Below are 26,969 nucleotides of genomic sequence, written 5' to 3' on the forward strand. Positions count from 1 at the left end.
AAATGATACTGAAATAACACATAATAATAATAATAGTGTGTCATGGTTCTGAAACAGTCTTTACATTGAGAAAAAAAATAAACATGAATGTCTAACTTGCATATTTTCATTACAGGGAACCCAGTGGAAAAAAGAAATCAGGTAAGGAGATGATCTTTGTGAGAAAGTGCCATGCACACAGAAAAAAAGTGGTTTAAAATTGTACCTTTTGGGGTACAACAGCTTGTCCCTGGAGCAGTACCCTTAAAAGGACATATTTGTACCTTTTGTACCCCTAATAGGTACATATTAGTACCTTAGAGTAGTAATACGTACCCTTAAGGTACTAATATGTACCTATTAGGGGTATGGAAAGCTAATTTATTCAGCTTTCAGATGATATATACATCTCAATTTCGAATAAAATGACCCTTATGACTGGTTTTGTGCTCCAGGGTCACATGTCCTTTTAAGAGTACTGCTCCAGGGACAAGCTGTTGTACCCCAAAAGGTACAATTCTGGCCCCTTATTTTTCTGTGTGTGCCTAAGTTGGATTTGAGAAAGTAATTGACTGGTTAGTGTGCCCTCTGCTGACCGTGCACTTCATAAATGCTTCATTTGAGCTACACAACATGCAGCTTGCACCCTTTACTGTGGATGCTTTCATTCCTTTGTGACCTGAACCTTTCCCACCTTCGCCCTCACTCCTGCTCTCATTCATGTTCCCTCATCAGGCATTGTGGAGCGAGCGACTTCTTTCCTAAAGAGAGGTAGTAACAGATACTTGCTTAGCCATGCTCTGTGTGTGTGAGCCCTCGAAGTGCGGCGTTTCTTAGGTGGGCAAGGGCTAAGCTTTGTGCTTTGTTCCTGTGTGATGTGCATGGCGGTGTGGTGGTGGTTTACTGGAGGACCTTTTAGCTGATAGTTTAGCAACTAGTATGTATGGGAATAGTTATAGTGTTCCTGTAGAGTAGCAGCGCTTTAGCAGTAAAGCAGCAGTTAATGCTTACTTTTCCTTCACAAGGTAAAAGGGAGCAGCACCTACACCAATTGGACACACATGCATTCAAAAACTAATTTGACATGCTTTGTGAGATGCAAAGTAGTGATTCTGTTTAGTACTGCAATGTTTAAAAAAAAATTTAGTGCATGACTGGTGTTTTCTGTGCTCTTATGAATTAATTGTGCTCTCTTCAACCTTGTGATTAAAATGTTCGTCAGGGCTCGGAGATTTTTATAATAATTTCTGTGATTTATTTAGTCATTAAAAATTGTAAATGCTTTAGACGATGTGCAGCTTTTGTGTTGAATTCAATAGAAATTACTTTATCTGTGAATGGTTTCAAAATAATAAGGAATTTTGTCTGTAGTAAACGGGATGCTTTAGATTGCATTTTCATTTACTCACCTTTATGTTGTTCCTTCTTTCTTTCTACTATTCTACAGAAAATGAGAAATTTCAAACAGTGGTCATGCATATGAAGTTATTATACTGGGACTAGTAGTTATCTACTAAGTCTATCTACTTCATCTTTGGACCACAAATTAAGGTTTTTTATTTTTTATGAAACCTGTGAGATTTCTGGCCTTTCGTTGAAGTTTACACAACTAAAACTTCACTGATTCAAAAAGTTAATAAAAATGTCTTCCCGAAGAGACACGGTCACTTTACCTTAAAAAATGTATTCTCGTATAAACATTGACCTATGCATATACACAGTGCTCATAAAATAGGGTAAACAGAAGCTCAAACATGCAAGTACTCACATTTGAGCTCTTCCGAATATTACTTTTGTGATGTTTTTATGAACTTTTATGGACTTTCACCGGAGGGACGGAAGTTTCTCTGGTGTCATCAAAAATATCTTCATTTGTGTTTTGAGGATGAAGTCTTTTGGGTTTGTGAGAAAGTGATATTTCACCCAAAAAGGAAATGCTCTTATCATTTAAAGTTGTAAACATACACATATAAGATGTTCTTGAGAACTTCATGAAATCATTCACAGAAATGGGCAAATCAGTATCTGCTTCAATGATTTTGTACGAATCTTCATGCACTGCACTGGTGTTCTTCGCACCGTGAATGATATTGTTTTGGGCTCTAGTGTTGCTGATTTGGTGTGGGTTTGTTTCCTTGCAAGACTCTCAGCACTAAACCCTCGGGCTTTCCAGCTTTGATCTTTTCCGATCACGTTTTCTTCTTTCTTGTCTCGTGGTGGTGCTGGGACACCTGCAGGAGGAGACTCGTCGTCAGCGGACCCGCTGCTGCTGGAGCAGTACGTGGCTGTCACCGACTACGAGCAGCAGGAGAGCTCTGAGATCAGTCTGTACGTGGGGCAGGTGGTGGAGGTCATCGAGAAGAACGAGTCTGGTAGGGCCTTCGCGGTTATTGTCTGTCGTGCAGTTCATTCATCCAAACCGGTTAAGTCAGCAGCGTATATAAAGTCAGAAGTGCAGGATATAACGTGCAATTCTGACTTTTTTCACACAATTCTGACTTTTTTTTTCAGAATTGCATGATATAAATTGCGTGTTATATACTGCAATTATATCTTTATAATGCGCAATTGCAAGTTTATATCTCACAATTGTGAGAATTTTATCATCAAAGTTAATGTTTGTGAAAACTGTGACATACTACCATCAAAAAGTTTGGGGTAAAAAAAAATTATTCAACAATGTCACATTATATTGATTAAAACTAACAATACATTTTATTTTGTTACAAAGGATTGTTATTTCAAACAAATTCTGTTATTTTGAACATTCTATTAATCAAAGAATCCTGAATCTAATATTACTGGTTTAACTGTATATTTGATCAAATAAATGCATCCTTGGTGAGCATAAGAGACTTCTTTCAAAAACATTTTCAAAAAAATAATTATACAAGAATTCTGACCGGTAGTGTGTTTGTATTTGTGCCTGTCTTTTCACAATTTATTTTGGTATTTTTCTGTCTGAGATTGAACTTTACAAACTTTACTTGTTTGTAAAAGCTTTACACTTTTTTATGCCTTTCACATCATTTTGAAAATAGTTGAGAATTTCTCACTGCTATAAAAAGAAAACTGATTAAATGCAGTTGCAATAATAGGTACTTTCTTTGTGTGTACCTTAGCTAAAGGTGACCATTACAGTGCGCTAAAATGTTTGTTCACCTGATAAGATGGTAAATCAGGAAACATTGTTACACAGAATATGCTTTGTGAGATGCAAAGTAGTGATTCTGTTTAGTACTGCAATGTTTAAAAAAAAATTTTAGTGCATGACTGGTGTTTTCTGTGCTCTTATGAATTAATTGTGCTCTCTTCAACCTTGTGATTAAAATGTTCGTCAGGGCTCGGAGATTTTTATAATAATTTCTGTGATTTATTTAGTCATTAAAAATTGTAAATGCTTTAGACGATGTGCAGCTTTTGTGTTGAATTCAATAGAAATTACTTTATCTGTGAATGGTTTCAAAATAATAAGGAATTTTGTCTGTAGTAAACGGGATGCTTTAGATTGCATTTTCATTTACTCACCTTTATGTTGTTCCTTCTTTCTTTCTACTATTCTACAGAAAATGAGAAATTTCAAACAGTGGTCATGCATATGAAGTTATTATACTGGGACTAGTAGTTATCTACTAAGTCTATCTACTTCATCTTTGGACCACAAATTAAGGTTTTTTATTTTTTATGAAACCTGTGAGATTTCTGGCCTTTCGTTGAAGTTTACACAACTAAAACTTCACTGATTCAAAAAGTTAATAAAAATGTCTTCCCGAAGAGACACGGTCACTTTACCTTAAAAAATGTATTCTCGTATAAACATTGACCTATGCATATACACAGTGCTCATAAAATAGGGTAAACAGAAGCTCAAACATGCAAGTACTCACATTTGAGCTCTTCCGAATATTACTTTTGTGATGTTTTTATGAACTTTTATGGACTTTCACCGGAGGGACGGAAGTTTCTCTGGTGTCATCAAAAATATCTTCATTTGTGTTTTGAGGATGAAGTCTTTTGGGTTTGTGAGAAAGTGATATTTCACCCAAAAAGGAAATGCTCTTATCATTTAAAGTTGTAAACATACACATATAAGATGTTCTTGAGAACTTCATGAAATCATTCACAGAAATGGGCAAATCAGTATCTGCTTCAATGATTTTGTACGAATCTTCATGCACTGCACTGGTGTTCTTCGCACCGTGAATGATATTGTTTTGGGCTCTAGTGTTGCTGATTTGGTGTGGGTTTGTTTCCTTGCAAGACTCTCAGCACTAAACCCTCGGGCTTTCCAGCTTTGATCTTTTCCGATCACGTTTTCTTCTTTCTTGTCTCGTGGTGGTGCTGGGACACCTGCAGGAGGAGACTCGTCGTCAGCGGACCCGCTGCTGCTGGAGCAGTACGTGGCTGTCACCGACTACGAGCAGCAGGAGAGCTCTGAGATCAGTCTGTACGTGGGGCAGGTGGTGGAGGTCATCGAGAAGAACGAGTCTGGTAGGGCCTTCGCGGTTATTGTCTGTCGTGCAGTTCATTCATCCAAACCGGTTAAGTCAGCAGCGTATATAAAGTCAGAAGTGCAGGATATAACGTGCAATTCTGACTTTTTTCACACAATTCTGACTTTTTTTTTCTTAGAATTGTGAGATTTAAACTCATAAATGGCAAGTTAGTCCAATTCTGAGGGGAAAAAAAGACACATTTTCTTACAATTGGGAGTTGATATCTTACAATTCTCACTTGACTCACAACTGCATGTTATAAAGTCAGAATTGTGAGATATAAACTCGCAGTTCTGAGGAAAAACAGAATTGTGAGCGAAAAAGCTGCAATTACCCTTTTTTATTTATTTTTTTAATTGCTCACTCGTAAAGACAGTCACTTGTCGCCACCTACTGGCGAAATGATGCAAGTTGCATTGAAGTCACATGCAAACACAGACAAGCGGAGACATGCAAATGGTGAAAAGTCCCACTGCTTTTTATTTTCATCTGTCAGTCAACATATATTTTATGTATATGTTTTATGAATCATTTTGTGATTGAATTGAAGGCTTCCAGGAAAGCTAATTATTCGTTTATTAATTTAATTCATATGTGCAAAAACAGCTCTGTTAATGTTTCTTCTCTCATCATATTGACAATTACCAATTACGCAAATCACATAAATCATAGCCTATAGACGAAATTAGACAAAGGTTAGTTTGCATCCTTGTTTATACAGTATATGTCAGTTGTTTAATGTTTACATTACATCATGCATTATCTATAATATATTAAATGTTAAGTTCAGTTGCTTTATGGCCATCAACTGAAGCAGCCTCTGAGCAGTAAAGCCCGCCTACTTTGATTTGATTGTTCATCTCAAACAGTTTGACACTGACAAGCACCAAAGTAGAGTTAATATTAAGCAATTCTTTCACATTTTGTATTATATAGAGTATATACCTTGGGAAAAATATGAGGCCCAGACCTCAGGGAGCTCAGCGGCGGTTCAGTCATGGTTAAGTGCTGTTAAATTAATTGCCCAGCCTAAAAGGAATGTTCTGTCATCATTACTCACCCTCTGGTTTGCCAGGTTGGTGGTTTGTCAGCACGGAGGATGCTCAGGGTTGGGTACCAGCCACATGTCTGGAGGCTCAGGATGATCCTGATGATTTCTCACTCCCGGCAGAAGAAGGTAGAGTCCTGCTCGTCATCAAATGTTCCTCATTATCAGTCTCACTGGAATCAAATGTCTGCAACAACAAAAAACCTCCCGTTTATTCAGATTTGGGATCTCGACAGGTGAAGTGTGTAATTTTTTTTTGTTTAATATCCAGAAACTATAAGAATGACAACTAGAAGTACGTTATTCATGGGTTGTCAAGAGTTTAAACTTTTTGTGGCACTTTCACAAGATTTCTCCCATTAGCGGCGCTTCAAAGTTTGGAAATACAACTTCCAACATATTTACATTAGTTCTTTTTACAAACAATAGAAAATGGACATAGCTTTTACTGTACCTTCTGATCACACTGCAAAGAGTGATGTTCTCCCTCAGTATTTGTCTTGTTTTTCAACGCAAATGTGTAAAGATTATTAAATCAAGATGCATTGACTTGAGAAGCAATGAGATAAGTCTTTTTTTTTTCTGTGAAACTGATAAAAATTAAAGTGAGTTTATGATTGAAAGTGGAACAAATATCTGCTAATAAGCTCAGAAAATAAGTATGTCCTGTACACTTGCATTATATTTAGAAATTATGAGAAATCTGACATTTTTGGGTGAAAAATATACGGTGAACCTTGTTGAGCCGCAAAGACTTGAAGAGTCAATTGGCTGAAAACACCAGGCGGAGAACCATGCAGAACATTTTAACAGCCTGACAGCACCCTAGCATCACATAAGTACAAATAAGCTTGTTTTTGTGGTTCTGTTTAGTAGCACAAAAATTGCACGCTTCACCAGAGGTTTTAGAAAGACAGTCTTACTGCGATGTTACTTAGAAAGAAAGTTGAGAAGGTTACAGTTATTCTCAGTTCTTCAAATGCGAGTGCAGTCTTTAGGTCAGTTCTGCACTATATGGCAAAGAGTAGATATTTGGTAGGCCAGCATATCCAGTATGAAGAGTCGTGACCTGAAGGTTTTCACATGTGTCTGCTTGCTCTCTGCTGGAGTGTGCCGGAGATTCTGGTCACTGCCGAGGCACGTTGGTCGCCGGCGTACTTTAGGGGATCTGTTCAGCACAGGCTTTGGCCAAGGTGGAGAGCACAGCACTTTATCACTCTATTGTGACGCATGCATGTGTGACCCCTGCATGCGGTGCATGCGCTGCAACCTGTAAGTCTTGTACAACTGACCACAGCACGAATCGGGGAATTGTAACACTGGTGCCATTTTTTTTAAACAATACTTTCATTTTACTTTTAATTTCTGGTTTGCTAGAGGAATTGCCGAAGCACATGAAATTCCCCTGTGAATTATATGGTGTTGACTGATGCATGACTGATCATGAAATCTCTTTAAATATACTGTAAATGTCAAACACAATCACAATTTAAACAGATTAAAGGAATTGTTCACCCAAAAATGAACATTTGCTGTTAAGATGTAGATGACTTTTCTTAAGTAGAACAATACATTTTTAGTTAAAACCGAGCTCCTTGGTGATTCATGGATTTAATGTAAATAATGTTTAGTTTTTTACTTTTGCCCAAACATGTTAGGGGATGTCCATTTCCTTATGTCCTAATATTAAACTTCAACATGTAACTCAAACTGATACATTATATCATATGATAAAAAACATTGTAAGGTCAAAATTATCGATTTTTCTTTTATGCCAAAAATCATGAGGATATTAAGTAAAGATCATGTTTCATGAAGATATTTTGTAAATGTCCTACCGTAAATATATCAAAACTTAATGTTTGATTAGTAATATGCATTGCTAAGAACTTCATTTGGACAACTTTAAAGATGATTTTCTCAATATTTTGATTTTTTTTTTTCAATTTTCAAATAGTTGTATGTCGGCCAAATATTGTCCTAACCTAACAAACCATACATCAATGGAAAGCTTATTTATTCAGGTCAATTAAAAAAAAAAATTACCCTTATGACTAGTTTTGTGGTCCAGGGTCACATATAGCTTGTTGAGTCTAATATTATGTTAATTATATCAGAAATAAATTTGAATGGCCCATATATTCACATAGTTTCACTCTGTGATTTATTTCGTTCTGTTTTGTAAAGTACGACCAAAATATATGAGGTAACAGATAGGAAGTAAGTATGAAAAGCTGTGGAGAAATACAAAAAAAAAAAAAGTTTATGTGAATTACTTTGTTGATTGATGCATGACTTGTCATGAAAACGCTGTACATATAAATGTCAAACACAATCACAATTTAAACAAACTAAATGGATAGTTTACCCAAAAATGAACATTTGCTGTTAATTTACTCACCCTCAGGCCATCCTAAATGTAGGTGACTTTCTTTAGTAGAACAGTAAAGAACATTTTTAGCTAAATCAGTGGTCCTTAGTGATTCATAAAATCAGAGTCAGTGGCGGTCGATCTTTGAGAAAATAAAAAAACATACAGGCAACACAAAATTAATTACCCGATGATATAAAATGATTACTGTACCTGACCATATATTGAGGTCTTACGAAGCGAAACAATCAGTCTGTGCAAGAAACTGAACATTATTTACAACATTATTACCTGTAATCCAGAGCCTCGGGCAAATGGGGAAATCCTATTATTTTCTGCGAACTGATTCTTTTGGACAGTTTGTTTCAATTTACTGGTTTAAATCACCAGTTTGTTGTGATCACGCAAGAACATTCACGGAACGGATTTGGGTTACGCTTCATAATAACGTTCATTAATAATATTCATGAAATAATATTACTCAATACGTAATATTACTTTTGCTCATACATATTAGGGGATGTTCATATACTTAAGTCCAAATATTAAACTTTTGACATGTAGCTCAAATTAATAGCTTTTATCATATAGTTTGTTGACTCTAGTATTACAGTATGTTAATTATATCAGAAATAAATCGGAATGACCCATACATTCACACAGTTTCACTCTGCGTTTATTTTGTTCTGTTTTGTACAGTACGACCAAAATATATGAGATCACAGATAGAAAGTATGAAAAGCTGTGGATAAATAAATAAATAAATAAATAAATATTGTTCAAACTAAAGTTTTCATCTGGCATAGAACTGAATCTATGATTAGAGGTAAGAATTTGAACTATCAAACTTGGTGTGTTCATGCCATGTTTAGATTGTGATTTTGTTGGTAGCATGTGAAAACAATCAGTCTGCCCAGCAGATGTGCTTATGCTGTCAATACTTTGAGTGTCTGATCAGATCCGCCCCACCCCTCCTTCATCTGCTATTCATCAGAAAACTCAAAACAGAAAGAGAAAATGCAGATTACAAGCAGCCAATTACTGTAAAATAAAAGTAAAGTGAAAAACGTTAAACTACATCAAATTTACCACTGCATGTTTTCAACTATTTTGGCAAAACAATGAAAGCATTATAAGCTCAGTGAATCTTCTAAATAAATTTATGGATGTCTTTTATTTTTATTTTTTTCAAGCAATTGGACACTTTCTGGTTGTCGAGCTTTAGTTCCATTATTATATTTGTATACTTTTTTGTGCATTTTCTAAAGAAAACGTAAGTGGTAAATGGGCTGTAGTGGTTGGATGTTATTCATGAACGGCACTTTTAATTTTTCAAATATCCCTTTCGTATCTTCAGAGGAAAAGTACACTGCGATCTATCCATACTCTGCACGCGATCAAGATGAAATCGATTTGGAGAGAGGCATGACTGTTGAGGTCATTCAGAAAAACTTGGAAGGCTGGTGGAAGATCAGGTAAAATCAAATGCAAATGTCCTCAGAAAAATACTTAACAGACATTTTCTTGGAACATTCTCCCTTTTACCCCCATAGATACCAAGGAAAAGAGGGCTGGGCCCCGGCGTCCTATCTGAAGAAGGCTGATATCCTCAGTCAGAAGATGGCTGCTGGCGCTCCAGGTCATGCCAGCACTAATGACCTAGATGTGGCTTGCAAACAGCAGAATGCCAACAAGGAAAACAAGGAGAACCAGCGCGACCGATTTTCACCATTTTCAGAAAGCAAGCGCAGTAAGCAAAAATTCGTTTCATTGTAATCTAAAAAATGAGAAGTTTTTAAAAGCATTATAAGCTCAGTGAATCTTCTATATAAATTTATGGATGTCTTTTATTTTTATTTTTTTCAAGCAATTGGACACTTTCTGGTTGTCGAGCTTTAGTTCCATTATTATATTTGTATACTTTTGTGCGTTTTCTAAAGAAAACGTAAGTGGTAAATGGGCTGTAGTGGTTGGATGTTATTCATGAACGGCACTTTTAATTTTTCAAATATCCCTTTCGTATCTTCAGAGGAAAAGTACACTGCGATCTATCCATACTCTGCACGCGATCAAGATGAAATCGATTTGGAGAGAGGCATGACTGTTGAGGTCATTCAGAAAAACTTGGAAGGCTGGTGGAAGATCAGGTAAAATCAAATGCAAATGTCCTCAGAAAAATACTTAACAGACATTTTCTTGGAACATTCTCCCTTTTACCCCCATAGATACCAAGGAAAAGAGGGCTGGGCCCCGGCGTCCTATCTGAAGAAGGCTGATATCCTCAGTCAGAAGATGGCTGCTGGCGCTCCAGGTCATGCCAGCACTAATGACCTAGATGTGGCTTGCAAACAGCAGAATGCCAACAAGGAAAACAAGGAGAACCAGCGCGACCGATTTTCACCATTTTCAGAAAGCAAGCGCAGTAAGCAAAAATTCGTTTCATTGTAATCTAAAAAATGAGAAGTTTTTAAGGTCTGAATTTAGCTTTGTGAAATTATGTGGCATAGCAGATGGGCTGCATGAGAACGCAAATTTACTCCCTGACTGTAGGTGGCGCTTATGGAACAGCAGTGATACAGTGTTTCCTCAGTTATCGCTGTAAACATTGCATTGGAATTCATAAAAATGTTACTGGCCAACTGGTGATTGACAGTTTAATACACTCGCCAACAACAATTTTTACTCGCATTTGGTGCTTGGCGAGTTTTAATTTTAGGCTCTGGTTAATAAACTAAAGATTCCTCAAATATGCTGTCATTATTGCTAAATATTTCTCCAAATAGCTATCAGGGCACCAAAGTGAAGCTGAGGTAAAAATAATACTAATGCATCCCTAGTTGTGTCATTCAAAAATATAAAGGCCTGATTAGCCCCATTTACATGCTTGATTGTAGTGCACTCTCAGTGCTGGGTTGCATCAGGAAGGGTATCCAGCATTAAATAAAGATTGTGGCCCTCTAAATTCTGCCCTCTTCTCTTCTGCAGAAGCAGGAGCGCGACAGAGACCTCCACCACGCCGGGATCTTACAATAGTAAGGGTGATCATTTGCAATTGCATCTCAAATATTTCTAATTCTTTCTTCAAGGTTCTACAGGGATGTGCTTCACTTTTATTTGGTCCAGTACTTTTCTGTGGAGTTTGGCTCCAAACTTTATCAAACTCACCTGCCAGTAACTTTCTAGTAATCCTGAAGACCTTGATTAGTTTGTTCAGGTGTGTTTGATTAGGGTTGGAGCTAAACTCTGCAGGAAAGTTGACCTTGAGGCCAGAGTTGAGAACCCCTGATTTATAGAGTTGAAATGCCATTCAAGATGACTGCGTTTGATTGGTTGGAGGATAGAGGAGCGAGGAAACGAGGAAGCAACAATTTTAGGATTGAGAAGCACCCACGATTTTGGCATCCTAACTCTTGGCCTGTCTCTTATTCTAGCCACGAGGAGTGAATCTGCCTAAACCTCCAGTGCCCCCACAAGTAGAGGAGGAGTATTACACCATAGCTGACTTTCAGACGACCATCCCAGATGGCATTAGCTTCCAGGCAGGAGTGAAAGTTGAAGTGAGTATAACGGCAGACAAAGCGTCGGCTTTCATTTTTGACTAGTTCTCAAATGAACACATCTGGATATTCCACATGCATCTTGGCATTTACCTCGCATCTTGTACTCTCAGGTCATTGAGAAGAACTCTAGTGGCTGGTGGTACATTCAGATTGATGATAAAGAAGGCTGGGCTCCAGTCACATTCATTGATAAATACAAGAAAACCAACAATGCCTCTAGGCCTAACTTTTTGGCCCCGATTCCTGGTGAGATGGATCAACCGAAGCTTGATGATCCCTCAAGCAATAATGCCAACTCTGAGAAATGTTGGTCCAAACCTCTACCAGACGAACCTTCATCCAACTCTGATTTCTCCACCCGTTCCAAGCTGAGAGAATGGAAGCCCAGTGCAGTTAAAGGCAGCTCCCATTTTTCAGCGCCCTTACCTCCTCCTCCATCCTCACCCACAGCTGAAGAGAAGCCAGCTTTACCGCCAAGGAGAGAATCCATCAACAAGAGCCTGGAACTGGAGGACAAGCCCAAAGCAGACCTTCCTAAACCTCTCCCACCCAAACCACCAGCCCCAGGAGTCATCGTCCCATTGGTGACTCCAAAAGCAGCTCCTCTCAAGCCAGACAAACCCCCAGAGATAAAGAAGGAGGAGAAGAACAAGCAGCTCTACCTGCGCAATGAGATGGGCTTGGAGTGTGGCCACAACATCTCCGCCAAGGAGGTGAAAAAGTTCAACCTTAAGCATGTGGCCAAGCCTCCCAAACCCAAAGCAGATTCGCAAGAAGACAAGCCGGATTCGGCCAGCCCAGCTCCGTTCCTCAAGCCGAAACCAGTGGTCAGACCAAAGCCCGCCCCTGCGGCCAAACCAGAGCCAGTGGCCAAGAATGAGCTGGACATCACAAACCTTCGGAGTAAGCTTCGTCCATCTAAACCTCCAGAGCTCAGCAGCAACTTGAGTGATCCCAACCAGCAGAGTGATACTCCCCCAAATAATGGCAGAACAAATGAAGAGTCAAAATCCCACAATAAACAACAAAACGGCCATGACCCATCAGAAACAACTAAACCACCACCAACAACAGCACCAAAAGAACCTCCCCAGAGGCCTTCTGTGGCACCTAGAAGGCCTCCTCCACCAAAGAAGAGTTCTGAGCCAGCCAGTTCTACAGACACCAGAGCTCCCCAAAAAGACTTGCCAGAGGTCAAGCCGGCCGTCCCTCCTCAGAGCAGACCCCCGCCGCCCAAAACGAAACCAAAAGACAAGGAGAAGGAAGAACCCAAGGCCAAAGTACCTGTGCCACCAAAGCCCCTCATTAAGACAGAAAAACCAGGGCCTCCGAGAGACAAACTCCCACCTCTTATCAAGGATCCGGCCAAGGAGGAGCTGTTCTTAGCTGTGGCTGACTTTGAAGGGGACGAGCAGACGCCTGGCTTTAAAGAGGGTGCTGTTTTCGAAGTTCTGGAGAGAAGTAACGGCGGCTGGTGGTTTTGTAAAAATGTGAGCGATGGGCCAGTGATGGAGGGCTGGTTCCCTTCCAATTACCTGACCAAGAAACCTTAGGTACTCTTGACACAGCTGCCTAAAGAAAACTTATTTAATTAACATCCTTTATTTATGGGTACCTTTTTTTTAAATGACATTCCATCCTTTGCAAGTTCAAACAGGCCATAATAATTTGTTTTCTTGCTTTTTTGTAACTCTTTTCCCTTTGGGGGAAAACCATGTGTGCTTTCATATGTTAGCACTGAACATCAAGGCTCTTGCCTATTCTTATATTAATCAAACCTTATATGTATCGCTAAAGGTTTAAGTGACTAGCAATATATAAATGACTTTTCGCAGCCTCCATGATATTGTGCCTCAGTATAATATGCAAAGCGCTCTGTGCTTTTGCCGTAGATTATGCAAAATGTGATGTCTGAGCAGTGTCTATCAGCAGATTCGAAATTCAATATTACGCATACTATGAATCCGTACAAGTAGCAGGCTTGAGCTTACATGGCATAGCCTGGAGTACTTGTTAAACCAGCTTCCTAATGCTAGATTTCCATTTTGAAGCTTTTAGTTTACAAAAATTGTTCTGCTTTCTTGTTCTAACACTACAAGACTCTACAAATCATGTTGGTTATTTATCTACTTTGTTGTTGTTTCAGTCTGCACTTTTTTAATAGACTTTGCGTAGAAGTCTGCACTGCGGAACTGATGAGTAAAGGGAAAGTGCAGAACGAGGAGAAACCGGAAACAAACACATGGCCTTAAGGTTTACAGAACAGTGGCACCCATTTCTAGTTTCACTTTCACAGATAATTTCTGTCACATAAATGTTCTAGCAAACATTTATTTTAAAAAGCAGCCCCTTTTGCAGTACCAATCCTACATTAGTGAATAACAGAATACCTCAGAACAGCCATGATATCGTCATTATTTTATATGTCAGTATTGCCCAAACAAAGTATTTTCATATCACTGACAAAGGTGCTTAGATATTTTACAAACATTGTCAAATGTTTTAACATTCATGCTTGACTGGTTTCAAGCATACATTTGATAAACGTGTTTATTTTTAACACTACATTTGAAAATGTGGTTTATTATGTTACTGAAATATTTCTTGTCTTTTTTTTAGTTTTATTTTCCATTCATTTATCAGAAAAACAGTGTTAAATAGGCGCCCAGTCTGACCTGACAATACCAGGAGCACTGAAAATATGCTCATTTTGCTCTATGGTCATCAGCTCCTAGTTGCTATGAAATGCATTCATAAAAGCACTCCATCTATGAAATAATGTACAACAAATGCAAGTGCCTGAGTTTGGAAAGGATAATGGAAGGTGTTTCTGAAGTTGAGAAGTTTTTGCAAGAAAATGACTGAGAAAAAAAAAGAAGTAGTATAATAGAGAGAAGAGGGTAAATGCTGCAAGTATGAAACAAAATATGTTGAGACTCAAACCAGATGAAAAAGGAACAAAGGCAAGGTGACATGGGTAACCTGTTTGTTTGTATCGTTTAAGCATTTCTGTGATGTTTTGTCCTTAGTATTTCAAGTTTGACTTTCAACTTTGTCTTAATGTAAATCAAATAAACATTTCAAATAGTCAAAATGTTTTTATTATGATTATTTTGAGCAATTCCATTTATATTGGTATTAAACTGTAAGTGAGAGTTATCAGCAGTACACTTTTTTGTCCGCCATTTGTACAATTGTCTTTCTTGAGGTTTCTGGTTAATTTATTTCCTTATAGAATTTATGGAAACATAATTTTTAATGCCAAAACAGAAAGAAATATAACTGAAGTTCGGAAGGCAGGGGTTTCAAACTCCCCCAAATGTTGTTCACCTTGCAAGAGACCACTTTCCTAAAAGTAAGCAATAAAGGAGAGCTGAACACATTATTTGTGTTTTATAGATGTATGTTTTCCCTCAAAATGATATACAGATATATTTCTTGCAGTATCAACAAGTGGGAATGAAATGCTAAAATAATGGCGATTAATATATAGACTACAGTCTCTAGTCTTTAGAAAGGTTAGTTACTCAGTTACTATAATTAGTAATATCAAATGATGTAGCTAAACTTTAGTCTGCATTGTCTTAAGTTGATGTGTTTACTTGGACCTCCATATTTTCAAATGGAAAACCAAGATAACTTTCCCATTATTTTTCTGTGATGTTCGGATGATACAATTTTACATGTAGGTAACAAGACTTACGAAGTGTTTAATGAAGGCAGAAAAAGGAGTACCTTACATCTTTGGTTTATTAAATGTTATTGAATATAATTTAATGTGATTTGTAAACTAGTGAACTGTTTTTACAATGTTATGGCTCCATTTAAAGGAAATGTCTCTGGTTATGTATGTAACCATGGTTCCCTGAGAAGAGAACGAGACACTGCGTCCTCTAGGAGTCGCTATGGGGAACGCCTTCAGCGTGACCGGTGTCTGAAGCATGCATCTAAATCCGACAATTACATTGGTCAGCGACAGCCCGTGACGTCATCACCCGGCGCGACCACAGTGTAAAAGGGCACCGGGAGAACACATCATCCGCTTCGTCTGAAGCTTATGTCCGAAGCATGGTAAGGGAGCTAGAGGACACGGTGTCTCGTTCCCTTCTCAGGGAACCATGGTTACATATGTAACCTGAGACGTTCCCTTCCGAGGGAACTTCCAACTGCGTCCTCTAGGGTCGCTATGGAGAACGGTATACCCACGCCACCATGCTGAAGGGAGTGCATGGCAGAAACTACGGTGAGCACTAAGTACCAACTCTACCATAACCATGGGAGTTGCCCCAAAGGACGTCTTGATGGCTGTCAGTGACATTATCCCCTTCGGCCAAGGGCCTGAGCTACATACTCTAAAGAACTTATCTGTTAAGGGCTGGGCTAGGAAGCCCAAGCCTAGGGTAGAGCTCAAGGCTTGGAATCAGAATAAAGAGATTCCTTTAGGGGAATACCCTGACCCTGGCCTGCCACCCAGGGTGGCTACCGCCGGTTCTAAATAAACCTGCCCAAAGAACTGACTCGACAGATCTTTAGTAGCAACACCCTGCTCAGAAATGTATCAACAGAGATACGTAAGTTGGAAAGCTTATCAGGGAGGCAGCAAGCGGCCCAACTATCTGATGTCACTGCCACGGAGCTCAAGAGTGGAGGGTTCAACCCCTAGTGAGGAGAAAGAGGAACCCAGCTCGACCGAAGCGATCAATAGCCCAGGGTCAGAGGAGCTAATTCTCAAGTCGAGAGGAGGACTCACCCAGTCGGCCCAGGACCGGCGAGCTCAAGGGGACCCTCCTGCAGTGAGGGGAGCACAGCCATGTCCGGGGAGCAGATAGATCGCAAATGGGACCTGAAATGGGATCCTGCTACAAGGGGATCACACATTTCTAAAGGGAACAACAGGGTCCCAGCGTAGAGGCAACTGACCAAGGAGGTGACAGAAATGGGCCTAACACTCAGTTTCGTTGCAATAGTGATAGAAGTTGTCCCAGGAGGACTAAGAATCTGTACTGTTACTTACTGTAAATGTCCAAACATTTTTCAGAATTTCAGTTTGAGATCATTCAGGTGGACAATCAAGATTATTTTGAATGGAATAGGAGCATTGTTGGTGGTCCAGAACAACATCACCAGCCTGTGAGGCCTGGGGAGCTTTTCAAGCGTGGATTCAACCTTCTTACTTTTAAAAATGCAATGAAATTCTCTTCCAGATGTAAATGAAAGGAAAGATCAGTAATTCAGGATAATTCATGTATACAGCAAACACACACGTGTGTATATACTGCTAAAAAAAGTCATATATGTGTGTGTGTGTGTGTGTGTATGTATGTTTATGTGTGTGTGTGTGTATGTTTATGTGTGTGTGTATGTATGCATGAATGTGTGTGTGTGTGTGTGTGTGTGTATGCATGTATGTTTATGTGTGTGTGTGTGTGTATGTATGTATGTATGTATGCGTGTGTGTGTGCGTGCGTGTATGTATGTTTATGTGTATGTATATATGCATGTATGACTCATCTGTAGTGATCAGGAAAGTTTGTTTGTAGTTCTTGCTGCTAAAGGTGGCACAAACAGATTTTAAGTTTAAAGGGGCGATTCGTTTTTTGTTTTTTTTTCTTATGGGTGATAGCAAGTGTTGATGTTGGGACATTTTTTATTTTGTTTAGATATACACAATATATGTAAAACAAAAGTCCCTGTTGACGAATTGCAATAAACATGTATTTTCTTTAGCATATTTGTGCATCTACAGCTGAATGTGTTTTATAATCAATAGAGAACATACCTATAGATTTAGTTAATATTTACTTTTAATAAATGCATTACTATTGCAAAATGGAGCACTGCAATTTTTCTAAAGTTGAACTAAAGTTGTTTGGATGGCTGTGCTAATTGTTTTGAGAACAAGTACATTGCATAAGAGAAAAGTGCCAAATCGATTGAGAGAAACTGTAATATCCTAATGATTTTTGGCATAAAAGAAAATCATTTGACCATACAATGTGGCTATGGGTACAAATATACCTGTGCTACTTATGACTGCTTTTGTGCTCCAGGGTCACAATCCTCAACAGGATCAAAGAAAAGAAGATTGAAATGACCTGAACATTGAGTCCAACTTGTCCGTTAGTCCCTTTTGCCCAGGCCTGATCAAAAATACAATTCTGCCTACGCCACTGATGCATCTGAAAACAAAAGTTTCTAAATACTGATATTTGGTTAAAAAGCAGCATCAAAACATGAAGTTATGAATACATGCTTAAGTTCCAGAGTCATATTGGTTGTTTTTGTTGAGCAGTGATGAATGGCCAGCAGAGCTCAGAAAGGGCGGATTTGTGCGTATGCAGACTTTGAGAAATTGATTTTCTTTTTCATGAGTAATATGACACGAGGAAGAGTTTTCGTTGTGGTTTCAGATGAATCACAGCCGTGTGCGAGGGTCATAGAGTTTTATAAAAAGCTTCTGTAAGTAATATTGAGGGACTCTGACACCGCAGCCACAATATGACCTGATTTCGGAAATGTAAACCGGGGGATATTTACATGAGGAATTCATTATGATGATGATGATGATGTATGTGGCTCAAACTGACCCTAAACGGTTTTAATACAACTGATCAAAAATCACACTAAGAAAAATAGTAACATAATAAATAAACAGATAAAAACAGTATTGAATAAAAAAATAAAAAAAACTTTACAAAAACACATAACAAAAATATAATAATGGGGGAAATAACTATTATATCAAACATTTTATTTTCCAGCAATGAAATTGATCAAAAGCGACAGGAAAGACATTTATAATGTCACAAAAAAAAATTCTATTTCAAACGAACGCTGTTCTATTTCAACTTTCTGCTCATCTGTGAATCCTGAAAAATCGAATGCATCACGGTTTCCACAAAAATATCGTGCGGCACAACTGCATTCAACACTGATAATAATCAGAAAAGCAGCAAGTCAGCAAATCAGAATGATTTCTGAAGCATCATGTGACACTGAAGACTGGAGGAATGATCTGAGCAATAAATTAGTTTAATAGATATTAAATAGGCCTGTCACGATCATGCATTTAGTGCTGACGATTCATTAATTGTCTGTTTTGTTCAATGCAATTACATTGTCAGTCAAATACATATTTTTTGTGGTATTTGGTGAAGCGCAGACCTTCTTCCTGGGCTTGAGGTGCTCCCTCCACTCCTTCAGCTGCTGGTTGTGCTGCTCGTCCACAGCCTTCAGACGCTGCGTCTCGTTTTCTATCAGCAGGTGACACTTCTCATTCTGCAGGAGACCAGCACACAGTGACACACTGATACAGACACAGCTTTTCTCTACGGTTTGAGACGACGTGTTTGACAGAGGCTTCTGAATTTGAAAGGGAATTTGAAAATATCGATGCATGTTGAGTGGTGTGATGTATATTGTATTGATAGATATTTATGGTTATACTGGTATGTGCCTGTTATGTGCTGTTCACTTTCTAAAGATATACTGTATGATCATTTGTAAACATTGGAAGCAAACTGCAAACGTATTTCGGTACTGCGGCCAAACAAAATTCTCTTTTTTTTTTTTGTGATATCAACTTCAAATTTGGAACACAACTTCTATAGATTTATGGCTTTGATTTTCTAGCAGGTTTAGAGTAAAACATGTTTTAGAAAATAAGTACTTCATATATGTGACCGTGGCACACAAAACCAGTCATAAGGGTCAATTTTTCGAAATTGAGATTTATAAATAATCTGAAAGCTGAATAAATAAGCTCTCTATTGATGTATGCTGTTTGTTCCTATTGTTAGGATAGGACAATATTTGGCTGAGATGCAACTATTTGAAAATCTGGAATCTGAGGGTGCAAAAAAATCTAAATATTGAGAAAATCATCTTTAAAGTTGTCCAAATGAAGTTCTTAGCAATGCATATTACTAATCAAACATTAAGTTTTGATATATTTATGGTAGGAAATTTACTAAATATCTTCATGGAACATGATCTTTACTTAATATCCTAATGATTTTTGGCATAAAAGAGAAATGTATAATTTTGTCCCATACAATGTATTGTTGGCTATTGCTACAAATATCCCCCAGCGACTTAACACTGCTTTTGTGCTGCAGGGTCACATATTTAAAATAATTCTTCTTCATGAAAAAAAAAAAAACATCTGCATCATGCATCTAACTTATCACTTTAATACCCATCTCACCATCTGTCAAATTGCATTATTTGTATTATATATATATATATATATATATACATAACAATTCACTAAGACAAGTGACAAATCGTAGAGACAATATTGTCTTTTTTGCTCTATTTCACTAATGAAAATGGTTTGTTACTGAATTAATTTGCGTGTTTGGACATATCTGCCGAGTCAATTGCTGCGTCCCAATTCGCATTCTATCCGTCCTAAATAGTATTCGAAATTAGAATTAGTATGTCCCAAACTGTAGTATGTTGAAAAGAGTATTCCAAAGGTACCCAGATGGTTTACTGCTTCCGGTAAAAATTATAAGTGCATATGGATGCACACACTAACGGCTAATATTGCCCACAACACATTGCGCAGTGTACGAGGATTCGATTAGAACTACAGACACGCATGAAAAGTGTTAAAAAACTACCAACATGGACGATATGCAAGACCTACAGACAGGTAGAGAAAGCGGGTTGTTTGAGTGATAAATAATCAATATCTAACCTGTTGAAAAAATATTTATTTAATGTTATCCGCGTTATATTTCATCTGCAGCAATGCTGTGAACTTTATAATGATACATTTGGTCATTAACTTTTAAATGCATGGTTATGCAAACATATGAGCAGAGTTCTCTGCATGATAGACCCACGATCTTCATTTCTCTCCAGTACGGTAGGAAACTAAATTAAACAAAATATGGATAATGTTAACTTTGACAAGATGATTGACAGTGCAGTTTAAACTGTGACAAGATGCATGTCACTAATCAACAGAGCGTCCGTTAAAGACGTAGTTATGACAAAGTAGTATGTCCCAAAGCTTGCATTCTATTCTGCTACATACTCAAAAGTATGTACTTTTTCTTCCCAAAAAGAGTACATACTTTTAGGGCATAGTATAAGTCGGCGAATTGGGACGCAGCAAATGACTCACTCATTAGGACAGTGGTTTGCCGCCACCTTCTGGCAATCTGAGTTTCATATTTAAAAGTATCATTCTATTTTTTGGAATCATTTCATATATTCCAAATTTCATATTTAAAACATTAATCTCAATAGCGTTATTTATGCAACTTGTAAGTGCATGCACAAAGTGCTCCTAAATAAAAATAAAAGCGTTTAGAGCCCCGCGTGTCTAATTATATTCAGCTCTCTTAAAAATAAAGACCAAAGTAACAAAGTGTATCCCGTGTATTCTGACACAATCACGGATATCCACTCATCTTTTGTGTTGTATACAAGTGTGAGCGTCTATTAGAAAGAGTTTAGTTCACCTGCAGCTGCTGCAGCTCTCTGGCGTTTCCCTCGCACTCGCTGATCCTCTCCCTCATCTGGTTCTCGTGTTTCTGCAGCTGGTGCATGCGCTCGGCCTTCTGCCTCTTCTCCTCCAGCCTGGAGAACTGAACAGAGAGAGAGATAAGGGTCTCCGAGAGGAGGACACAGACTGTAGGGCCGTCGGAGACGCGCTTTACCTGCTTGGTCTTCTCGCGGTCTTCTGCGGAGCTTCCGCTGGAGTGGATCCTCAGGCTCTTCTTGAACATGGCCATGCGTGTTTTGGCCTCGCTGCGCTGGATCTTGGGCAGCCTGTTCTTCTCCTGCTGCTGTCGGGCCTTGTGGAGCTCGATCATACGCTGGTTGTAGCACTGCATCTGCTCCTGCTCCTGAGACAGCACACACAGACACGGCTCAGAGACGCACCTTCCACACAGCCATAGATATGTTTAGATGAGTTAGTTTAGTTTAGGTATATTTAAAGCGCATTTACACAACCAAGGTTGCCCAAAGTGCTGCAAAGCATAATGAACAGAACGCTAAAAAGGACAGACTCTGCGCATTCACAATTTAAACACCAATTGTGACCCTTTTTCAAAATTGAGATTTATGCATCATCTGAAAGCTGAATAAATAAGCTTTCCATTGATGTATGGTTTGTTAGGATAGGACAATATTTGTAAATCTGGAATCTGAGGGTGCAATAAAAGTAGACACTTTACTTACTTTTAACACACTTTCTATGGACATATAATCACTTTTGTACATTTATTTTGATGCGGACACCTTAATGTAAAAGTATTTATGAATAAAGACACAAACTTTGAATTTGTTTTTTGTATTATATATATAGTGCGCTGCAGCTTTAAGACGTTCACTGACCTCGTCTGCCTTCATCTGCTGGAAGTTGTTCATTTTGATCTTCATGCTTCCTTTCCTCTGACTCCTGGGCAGTTTCTCCACTTCTTGTTTGACCTGAGACCAAATAAATGAAGATAGAAATGTTTCAAACCGAACACAATTCTATGTTAACTACAAAGTGTTTCACGATTTAAAAATGTCACAGATGTTACTGCATTAGATAATCGATCAGACGTAACAGTTAGAATAAAGACTTTTCGATCTTTGAGACGCATTATAATGTTGAGTTTTGCATTCATTTAAATTATATTTAAGAAAATATTATGTGAGATGTCGGTGGCTCTTCAGCACACAACCTAGTCATAGCTTATCCTTTATTAATATTTATACCACAGGGCCGCTGAATGCTTGAATCTGATTGGCTGACGAACGTTGGAAGGTGTGCAATTATTTTCTCCCGCTCTCTCTCCCTCGCACACGCGCACACATACAGTACACCACTTGCACACATAGAAACATTGTTAGTGCTACTCTCACGATTGTATCAGTAAAATAGCATTGCAACTTAAAAGCTACATGACAAGCGAGGTAACAACGGCGCTGTTCTTGAAGAAAATGTAGCTACTTAAAGTTTCACTATTAGTAGAGACGCTGCTGCCGAACACTTCTGAGAGACGCACTGCATTGAATTATTAAAAAAATAACGCACACCCAAGGTGTAATGGCCACTCCGAGGTATGCATTATTTTTCTAATAATTCAATGGCCTGTCATCAATTATTCCTTACATAAATTATGTCCTATAAAATTCCTATAAACCTAGTTTTTAGTTTTTCTCAAAATCAAACATATTGCTTCTAGATGTTTACTCTTCTTAAAAAAAACAGTCAGTGTATTGATATCAAATAAAAAATAAATAAAAAAATTCTGTCATATTATCATCAACAATGCTTAAAAAAGTGTTCATTTTCGTCTGGTTTTTGTTATCTTTTGATTAAAAAAAATAAATAAAAAATAGTGCTGTCAATCAATTAATCGCGATTAATCACATTAAAAATAAAAGTCTTCGTTTATGTGTGTGTGCTGTGTATATTTATTATGCATATATAAATACAAACACATGCATGTATATATTTCAGTAAAAAAAATTTATATATATTAAATATATTTATAATATAAATTATATGAATGTAAATATAGACATGTAAATATTTTCAAAATATATACATGCATGTGTGTGTATTTATATATGCATAATAAATATACACAGCACACACACATATATTATGCAAACAAAAACTTTTATTTTGGATGCGATTAATCACGATTAATCATTTGACCGCACTAAAAAAATGTATAAATAATTAAAAAAAAAATTATTAAACACTGATGCCAGGTTTCAACACTTTCAAAGCCTTCACCGTTCACAAAAAAAGTATTTATTGCCACTTTTTAAAATTTTAGATACAGTTCTAGAATATTATTTACACACTTAAATGCATTTCTCAATTAATTTCATTATTATAATATATAATATTTGTATTATTATGGAAAATTAATGTTTTACTGACAGTGTTGGGTAAGTTACTCTAAAAAAGTAATTAATTACTAGCTACTAATTACATCTTCAACAGTGTAATTAGATTACTGTACAAATCACTCTCTCCAAAAAGTATTTAATTACTTATTACGAATTACTTTCTAAATCCTAAATCAAAGTTAATGAATGATACAAGGAGACACGAAACGGTTATTTTAATTCTTTCAAATAAATCATAGATAACTACATAAATTATTTCTACATAATACAACTACATAATAGTCTAATTCTCACTATTTACTAAATATTAACTATCAGATGATGTATAAATCTCAATTTCACAAAATTGACCCTTTACGACTGGTTTTGTGCTCCAGGGTCACATATTAATAATATCGTCTCTTCTCCCAGAAATAATGTCTCAGAAAACACACTCTTTATTTAACTTCTTATATTAAGGCGAGACACTACAGACCAGTGCTTTTGTTTTGTTTCCCGAACTGGAAATGTCATGTGCTACAATCTTCTTTTAGACTACAAACATCCAAAAATACACACCTGTTGTTTAGATTTCAATTATAATAGATTTTGTCTTATGCAACAAGCACTTACATACACAAACTGTCCAGTTCTGTTCCTGTCTATATTAATAAAACAATCACCCGGTTTATATAACATTTAATATTTATAGTGTATAATACTATTTATAGTGAATGGGTGCCGTCAGAATGGGAGTCCAAACAGCTGATAAAAACATCACAATAATCCACAAGTAAACACTTCAGAGACATTCTGACGGCACCCATTCACTGCAGAGACACTAATGCAATGCTGCATTTCTCCAAATATGATGAAGAAACAAACTCATCCTAATCTGGGATGATCTGAGGGTGGTGTCTAGCCTTGATGGGAAGAGATATCATTTTGTCTAGAGACCGCTGGGACTCACATTCATCTCCTGGTCGAATCTGCGCTGCATCTGCTCCCGCTGCTCTTTCAGCTTCAGATTGAGCAAAGCCTGAGCGCGATGCTGCTCTTTCTGCAGCAGACGCAGATCTCGAAGCTCCTGACGCCTGCGTGTGTCAATGAACAAACACATGTGAGGAACCATTCATGACCTGTTACACAATAACCTGTAATCCCAAAATTGCATGACATTCTTTCTTCTGTCAGACATATATTTTGAAATGTCCATACAATGGAAGTCAATGTGGTTTAGTTGCTTCTTTTGTGTTCTGCAGACAGCCGTACAGGTTTGGAACGACAGGACGGTGAGTAAATGTTGACAATTCTCATTTTTGGGTGACTGTCCCTTTAAGACGAACATTTGAAACAACACATATGTGACTCTGGAGCACAAAAGCAGTGTTAAGTCGCTGGGGGATATTTGTAGCAATAGCCAACAATACATTGTACGGCTCAAAATGATACATTTCTCTTTTATGCCAAAAATCATTAGGATATTAAGTAAAGATCATGTTCCTTGAAGATATTTTGTAAAGTTCCTACCATAAATATATCAAAACTTAATGTTTGATTAGTAATATGCATTGCTAAGAACTTCATTTGGACAACTTTAAAGATGATTTTCTCAATATTTAGATTTTTTTGCACCCTCAGATTCCAGATTTACAAATAGTTGCATCTCAGCCAAATATGGTCCGATCCTAACAAACCAAGCATACATGGAAAGCCTATCTATTCATGATGTATAAATCTCAATGACCCTCATGACTGGTTTTGTGCTCCAGGGTCACATATTAATAATATCGTCTCTTCTCCCAGAAATAATGTCTCAGAAAACACTAAGTAAAGATCATGTTCCTTGAAGATATTTTGTAAAGTTCCTACCATAAATATATCAAAACTTAATGTTTGATTAGTAATATGCATTGCTAAGAACTTCATTTGGACAACTTTAAAGATGATTTTCTCAATATTTAGATTTTTTTGCACCCTCAGATTCCAGATTTACAAATAGTTGCATCTCAGCCAAATATGGTCCGATCCTAACAAACCAAGCATACATGGAAAGCCTATCTATTCATGATGTATAAATCTCAATGACCCTCATGACTGGTTTTGTGCTCCAGGGTCACATATGAAGTCTCCCGCCAACCAAAGAACGCTCAGAATGCAGCGACGCTCTGTTCTTCTACTGTCACGGCCCACAGACGGCAGAGGATTCATGGGAAAACACCCCCAACTCTTTCATTACATGACTTCACTGACAGCCGAGCACCAGAGGAATGTTCCACACAGATATTTTATGTGGGGCTAAACTTCAAGCCGGTCAAGACCACGGCCCAGTTAGATTTCACCACAAAACCAAAAGAAAGAAAGACATTATATAAGTCTATATAGACGAATGTTATGAGTTATTTTTCTTTATGCAAATATAGTCGAATACAATTTATTAAAAAAAATAATAATACATTTATAATGTAATATATGCCATTGAAAAGTTTAGGATCGGTAAGATCTTTTTATGTTTTTTTTTTTTTTTAAGTCTCTTTTGCTCATAAAGGCTGCATTTATTTGATCAAAAAAATAAAATAAAATAATAATAATAATATTGTGAAATATTTTTACAATTTAAAATTACATTTTGTATTTCAATATACCTTAAAATATAATTTATTTCTGTAATGTTTATTTCTATTTCTACTCCTACATATTCTAATATACACTACCGTTCAAAAGTTTGAGGTCAGTCATTTTTTTCTTTTTGTTTGAAAGAAATTAATACTTTTAATCGGCAAGGATGTGTTAAATTGATACTAAAGACTTATATTCTTAGAAAATATTTATATTTTGAATAAATGCTGTTTTTTTGTTACTTTTTATCCATCAAAGAATCCTCAAAAAGTATCACAGGTTCCAGAAAAAAAAATCAGCTTTGCATCACAGGAATAAATTATGTTTAAAGTATATTAAAATAGAAAACGGTTATTTTAAATTGCAATATTATTTCACATTATTACAATTTTCTCTGTATTTTTAATCAAATAAATGCAGCCTTGATGAGCAAAAGAGACTTGTTTCGAAACATTAAAAATCTTACTGTGATCCCAAACATTTGAAAGGCAGTGTGTGCATATGACTCAACAATATTTATCTTGATTTTAGAGTAAAATGCGACCTGGACGACGTGTTTTCTGTGAGACTGAGATGAAGCTGTGGATATAATATCACATGTGAGTTCACTATCACACCAGTAGATGGCAGAAGTGTTAGTGTGTGCTGGAAACACAAGAGTTCAGAAGATCTGATCTCTCTCCTCTGGCTCTACACAAAGCTTCCCTTGTGTATTTATGTCCCATTTGGAAAGGACAAGATCTCGGACCTGAGGACTGAAATAGTCTGTTTACGCGGCCGAGATGCAAGATCAAGTGGAAAAATGCTACGGAGTTTGATTAAAGAGAGTGGACTTGCCTGAGGAACCTCATTTCTTCATCTTTCTTCTCGTCATCAGTGATGATTTTGGAGGTGGTGACGCTGAGCTCCACACCGTCCACCAGGAACTTACGCGTGCGTTTCAGCGTCTTCTTGTTGTCCTGGTGGACAAATAAATGAGAGAAAAGTGGTAGTGAGGAAACAGATTGTAATGGGTGTGGTAGGTAGCAGGATTTTAGGGAACT

General features: G+C 37.4%; 2 protein-coding genes across 2 annotated transcripts in view; one reads left to right on the top strand and one right to left on the bottom strand.

Annotated features, from left to right (window-relative positions):
* Positions 1-14,402, top strand: part of LOC107603258 (SH3 and PX domain-containing protein 2B-like) — a 43,458-nt gene extending 29,056 nt beyond the window's left edge. Inside the window, exons 5-12 of the mRNA XM_016296021.1 lie at positions 116-141; positions 2,217-2,351; positions 5,551-5,652; positions 9,252-9,369; positions 9,448-9,644; positions 10,886-10,926; positions 11,326-11,451; positions 11,565-14,402. Of these exons, the coding sequence (XP_016151507.1) occupies positions 116-141; positions 2,217-2,351; positions 5,551-5,652; positions 9,252-9,369; positions 9,448-9,644; positions 10,886-10,926; positions 11,326-11,451; positions 11,565-13,007 (2,188 nt within the window). The 3' untranslated portion in view covers positions 13,008-14,402. The remainder of the gene's footprint in view (positions 1-115; positions 142-2,216; positions 2,352-5,550; positions 5,653-9,251; positions 9,370-9,447; positions 9,645-10,885; positions 10,927-11,325; positions 11,452-11,564) is intronic.
* A 4,092-nt stretch (positions 14,403-18,494) lies between these two features.
* The window catches only part of LOC107603221 (serine/threonine-protein kinase 10-like), a 48,792-nt gene continuing 40,317 nt past the window's right edge, over positions 18,495-26,969 (bottom strand). Inside the window, exons 9-14 of the mRNA XM_016295962.1 lie at positions 26,764-26,885; positions 24,278-24,401; positions 21,811-21,903; positions 21,129-21,368; positions 20,931-21,056; positions 18,495-18,732 (exon numbers count right to left, since the gene is read on the bottom strand). Of these exons, the coding sequence (XP_016151448.1) occupies positions 18,541-18,732; positions 20,931-21,056; positions 21,129-21,368; positions 21,811-21,903; positions 24,278-24,401; positions 26,764-26,885 (897 nt within the window). The 3' untranslated portion in view covers positions 18,495-18,540. The remainder of the gene's footprint in view (positions 18,733-20,930; positions 21,057-21,128; positions 21,369-21,810; positions 21,904-24,277; positions 24,402-26,763; positions 26,886-26,969) is intronic.

The sequence above is a fragment of the Sinocyclocheilus grahami genome, unplaced genomic scaffold, assembly GCF_001515645.1.
Source record: "Sinocyclocheilus grahami isolate Dianchi unplaced genomic scaffold, SAMN03320097.WGS_v1.1 scaffold343.1, whole genome shotgun sequence".
Lineage (NCBI taxonomy): Eukaryota > Metazoa > Chordata > Actinopteri > Cypriniformes > Cyprinidae > Sinocyclocheilus > Sinocyclocheilus grahami.